This window comes from Galeopterus variegatus, unplaced genomic scaffold, assembly GCF_000696425.1.
Source record: "Galeopterus variegatus unplaced genomic scaffold, G_variegatus-3.0.2 Scaffold13753, whole genome shotgun sequence".
Taxonomy (NCBI): Eukaryota; Metazoa; Chordata; class Mammalia; order Dermoptera; family Cynocephalidae; genus Galeopterus; species Galeopterus variegatus.
The window spans coordinates 6990-12675 of record NW_007739864.1 but is presented as its reverse complement, the minus strand read 5'-3'; the positions used below and the strand labels follow the sequence as shown (position 1 = coordinate 12675).

Below are 5686 nucleotides of genomic sequence, written 5' to 3'. Positions count from 1 at the left end.
CATGGGTCCCTTCAGAGTATGGGGCCCTGTGTGGCCTGGACAGGCCACATGCCCATAAAGCTGACTCTGAATTCGGACAAAACTTTTGGTCATGAATAGAGACACAATCACCTAAATCCTACTTTCATTCAACTGAGAGTAGAGAAGAGCAAAAACTTAAATAACTGTTCATAGTAAGAAGGGATGAATGTAGTTAGGAAGATCAGTCCAATTTGGGGAGAACTGATGGGCTTTTAAGTAGGTGATCTGGGAAAGCTTTAATAAGAAAAAGGCATATGAGATGTAGTCTGAAGAGTCAATAGTGATGAATATGTGGCCAAAGCAGAAAAGATATTGCTGGGAGATGGAAAAACAGATTCCAGAGGGATCAGGATCTTCGCCTGAGCAAGCTGCTTTAACGAAATCATGCTCTGTTTATTAGGCATGAACCATGCTTAAGAAGCAGACAAGAATTTTATGTGCAAGGTAAAGCTACCATCACCAGAGTTGAGTTAGAATCGTTTTCCACTTCTTCAAGAATCTGTTTTTGATCCATGATTCTTGTGCCAAGCAGAGCTGATGTCCTGAACTCCTGGGGTCCTGAGTGTTGGGGAAAGCAGGGTTGCGTACATGGGGAGAGAGGACATTCCAATTTGAGCTGTGGGAAAAAGAAAAGGACCTTAATCTCAAATACAGGAAAGCGGAGAGAAAGGGAGAAGGAATAAAGAAGATAGAAGTAAAGAGAATGAGGTGACAAGAGGTTGAAGAAACAAAGAACAAGAAAAGTCTCACCTGTGCTTTATAAACACTGAGCCAATGACAGCCAACATGACCAAGGTAACTATTACAGCCAAGCAGATCAATATCAGGAGGATGGAGTATCCGTCTGGTTGGAGTAAAAGAAGAATGTCAATCCATAAAGTACTCTCTATCCTAAGGCAGGTAATGCGTCTCACTCCACAGGGGTAAGGCTTTCCTAGAGTTTTTGTCTTTATTTTCTAGAGCCCTCATTTTGATTCCTTCTGATCTCCCCCCAACTCTCTTCCCCCGAATCAGTAGGTTCTCGCTTCTTTTCTGTTTAGCACCTCTAATTCACTACATTCAGTTTATTGAAAGTTAATGGTTGTCATTCTCTACTCTTCTTTACTTGGATTCTCCTAGTTTTATCCTTCTTGCTCCTCGCATCCCCAGCTCTTCTCTCAAACACACCAGGACTATCTTTCATCATTTCCCAGCTGGGCCCCAGTTCCTCCTCACCCCAGTGGATGATTATATCATGGCCTCCTAGACTGCTGTGTTTCACCCGGCATGACAGGCCAGCCGCCTCCCTAGCCACCACATCCACAGTTACTCGGAGGTACCACGTCCCATCAGCATTGGGCAGGATGTCACCTCGCCGAGTGCCCGCCTGCTCCTTCTCACCACGCATCCACTTCACCCACACTGGCTTTGGGTGGAATCCTGAGACATGGCACACCAGCTGCAGACGGCCAGGCCCAGGACTGGGGCCCTTAGACACCCAAGCCTCAGGCTTCACTAGACAGGAGAAGATGGGGAGAAATGGAATTTCAGGAGCACACCAGGCCAGAGCTCAGCAACTTGGGTGCCTTAGCAGTTTGAATCATCACTTCTCTTTCTTGTCTAAAAAGCAATCCTAAACCCATCCATTCCACCCTCTAGCATCTCATTACATATTTTTCAAAATGATGAGAAGTGGCAAATTCAACGGCAAGAGTTAAAGCACTAGGAATGAAAGGGGAGAGAGAATTGGACTCACCTTGTCGTTCCAGTTCTGACTTGCCTGCTTTAATGAGGCCTGCCAGGAATCGAGGGCAGGTGTGCCAGAGAAGAATCTGCACTATTTCTTTAATATCCAGGTAGCGATTGAGCACCTTACAGACATTCTGGGCCTGACTCCCTGCTCCTGGAGATGGCTTCCAGGAACTTCCTTGGAAACTCAGGAAATCTAATCCTTGATATGCTCCATTAAAGAAGCTTCCCGAGGCATCCCCAGCATGCATTGTACAACCAGCTGATATCTGGAGCTCAAAGGGATCTGGGGATGGACATGGAAAGGATAACAGGAAGGTAAAGTAAACAACCTAAAGAGTAAAGTGATTCAAGGGAAGGACATTTTAATGGGGAATCATATGGGAGACTAGAATTGAGGTGGGAAAGGGGAAGGAAATTTGTAGGAAGAAAATTTGAAGATGATAAAGGTACTTTAAAATAATTAGTGGGGAAGGTGTAGAGGGAAGGCTGTCAGTAGGATAGGAGACTAGTCTAGAAGAATTCACATGGGAGTGGTTAGGTACAGGCCAGGCCATGAGAACACTCAGGCCAAGGGGAAAGGAAGGCAGAAATCTGATTGAGAAAGGCTGAGTTTGAGGCTGAGGATGATGAGTAGAAGATCTAGAGGAGACAATCATTCTGAGGAGCCAGTAAATAAAGGTATATTCAAGGGCATGGAGAAATATGTACATGCAGGCCCTTGTGTGTATATGGTATCAGGTGGTAAAGGGTGAAGCACAGGAAGGAGTGGGAGCCAAAAGGAGACAGGGAATAAGATCAGGACGGTTGGATGATCGTCAGAGCCTGCACACCATCTTTCCCTTTGGAAGATGGTTGGAGCCCTCAACCAAATTATCAGCTTGGAACAATGAACTCACATTCAAACTGAAATTGGCTGGCATAGGCCTGTACCTCCCGGGTAAAACCGTGGAAGTACAACTGGAACAGCTCCTGGAGGTGCGTCAATTCCTCTTTGCTGAAGTTTCCCTCAGACCAGGGCCACAGAAAGCGGATTGTGCCCAATATAGTGTCCCAGCCATGAGTCTGCAGCTCACCCAGCCAGGCTGATCCCTGGTTGTGTGCCCAGCTGTGGTTGGCAAAGGACGAGATGTGGAGCAAACGGAAGCAAAGGGGCTCTTCTGCTGCTAGATAATGGGGTGCTGGATCCTGGGGAACTGAAAGAAGGGGGAATGACAAGTGGAAAAAGTGTAAAGGCATGGGAGAAGAGATGCCACTGGAAGTAGAAGGGCCTGAGAGGAAAAAAATAATGGAGATACACAGGTTTTACCTGCACCAATTTTCCCTCACCCCTTGAGCCAGCTTCCGCTCTCCAACATCAGAGACAGAAACTGAGATCGTGGGCAAGAATTCTGTGCCTGACACTAGCCTGGAAGGCAGACTCCAAGGGCATCGTACAGGAGTTTTGCTTCCTTCCCCCAGGTCTTCCCCAGAGCTTCCTCTCCTCCCTCCTATGCCAGCACAGCTATCTTTCCACCTGAGCTCTTCTTACCTGCTGTGTTTTTCCCATGGCAGCAAAGTCCCTCGAAGAGAAGGAGGAGCAGGAGTAGCATTGATGCTCTGTTAGACGAAGGATGCCTGAGCAGAACAATCGCCCTCAGCACTCAGATATCAGCTGCCTTCCCCAAACCCTCTTGCACTCTCATCTGACTTCCTTGCTGCACAGACTGACAAACCTCTCCCTCTGCCCACTTCCCTAAGCCTCACAGCCTCCCTCAACCACAGCCTCCCACAGGACCTCTCATTTCCCCTCCAACTTTCCCACTATCTGGCTTCCAGATTTTCTCTCTGCTGTTTACTTCCTCCCAACCTCCCCTATTGCACCAACTGCTGTAGAAGAAGTCCTGGCATAGGACAAAATCTGCACTTTGCGGTCAGGCTGGGAAATTTAGTAGCTTTTGNGCTATCTTTCCACCTGAGCTCTTCTTACCTGCTGTGTTTTTCCCATGGCAGCAAAGTCCCTTGAAGAGAAGGAGGAGCAGGAGTAGCATTGATGCTCTGTTAGACGAAGGATGCCTGAGCAGAACAATCGCCCTCAGCACTCAGATATCATATCAGCTGCCTTCCCCAAACCCTCTTGCACTCTCATCTGACTTCCTTGCTGCACAGACTGACAAACCTCTCCCTCTGCCCACTTCCCTAAGCCTCCCTCAACCACAGCCTCCCACAGGACCTCTCATTTCCCCTCCAACTTTCCCACTATCTGGCTTCCAGATTTTCTCCCTGCTGTTTACTTCCTCCCAACCTCCCCTATTGCACCAACTGCTGTAGAAGGAGTCCTGGCATAGGACAAAATCTGCACTTTGCGGTCAGGCTGGGAAATTTAGTAGCTTTTGGTCTTGGAGAAATCAAGTTCACATTTGGATTCTCAATGTGCTCATCTGTGAAAAGAAGTGATGAAAGTTACTCAAAGGTGTCTAGTGACCTGCCAGCAGTCCCCCCACTCCTCATTCCTCTGTGGTCTTCACCTCCCTCTGTCTGTCACCCGATTCCCTTTCTCTCTCTTCTTGGTCTTCCCTGTCTTTCTCTACTTATTCATTAGTTTTGCCTCCGAGTCTACTTTTCCTCTACTCCCTTGTTCTGCTGGTTCTCTCTGTCCCCTCAGTCTTTCCTCTGTCTTTTCATTGTGCTCTTCTCAAAATCTTTATCAGAAGACACCAAACTTCCTGGGTGTAGGTGTTCGATGCACAGGCAAATCTCCATAATCTATAGTAAAGTAGGGGCAGCAATTGCAATGCAGGTAATTTAAGAAAATGCCCTTTTCTCAGTTCTGCCAGTCAAACCAACTGTCACTGTTGAAATCTTCATGAGTGGACATGACCTGAAGAAAGGCTGGTATAAAATTATTAAAAATTATATAAACTTGTGAAATTTAACATATTTATTTAGAATTAGAGGGAAAAAAAGCTAGTAATCGAGAAATTAAATCCATATTATCATACCCAAATTTGGGAAGGGACATAAAAAGAAAGAAGAGAGATAAGGTTTATTTTAAATAGTGTCTTATTAGTTTCAGGAGTGGAATAGAAAATGCAATCATAAAAAAGCAGTTAACTTATAGTGCTGTGGAAGACTAGATTAAATCAAGGAGGCAGAGATCACAAACAGTGAGCTCACATCTCCAAAACACTTAAAGTGTCAAAAAATGCGTGTTTTTCTTTAAACCAGTCAAATCTACTATTACTCTGGAGAACAATCCAGGGATCCAACTGCTGAAAAGAAATTTTAAAGTTCTTCAAAAGAGAAACAAGTAAGATAGCTTCAAATTCACAGCCCATATAGCATGTGAGAAGACATATACCCACATTTTAAAACATATTAGAAAGTTAGTGTTAAGCATATGGAACTTGTATAGAAATATATTATGTGATAGAAGTGGGCATTGGAGTTTAAGTACCAAACAAGAGAAGCCATGGCAAAAATTGGTAAACCCTGATTACGAAAGGCTGTGAGCATACCATTCTGAAAAAGAATTGTCTTTCGTTTTTCAAGCCAGTGAAGGATCTTAAATATGAGAGTGATATAGTTAAATCAGCGTTCTGAGGGGAGATTAGGAATAAACCTGGAAAAGACAACACTGTACACACAAAGACCCAGTAAACAGAGGGAGTATATCTCATCTGAGGAACTGAAAAAAAGGCCACAATTCACATGTATTTCATAACACAAAAACATCTCAAATATTAAAATCTGATTCTCTATTTTAAATATCTTTTCTTGAAAAAAAATGGCAAAAGATAATTTTTGACATGATAATGCATTTAATTCCTTAATATAGTCTAGTAAATGTTGCACCATGTTCACATCAAAGCAAGAGGTTTAGGGGGTTTATCATTTGCAATCTCACAATCCACCCATAGTAGCCTGATGCATCTGCAATTACCAGACAAACTCAGTA

The 5686-nt window shown here is 44.5% G+C and overlaps 1 protein-coding gene across 1 annotated transcript; it reads right to left on the bottom strand.

Annotated features, from left to right (window-relative positions):
* Nucleotides 1-361: 361 nt before the first annotated feature.
* Nucleotides 362-3779, bottom strand: LOC103581717 (T-cell surface glycoprotein CD1e, membrane-associated-like). Its single transcript, XM_008563485.1, is given in 7 exon segments — nt 362-637; nt 772-865; nt 1237-1515; nt 1757-2035; nt 2649-2952; nt 2955-3004; nt 3719-3779. Coding segments are annotated over 7 exon segments (1227 nt in total). The 3' UTR covers nt 362-477.
* Between the last annotated feature and the right edge of the window lie 1907 nt (nt 3780-5686).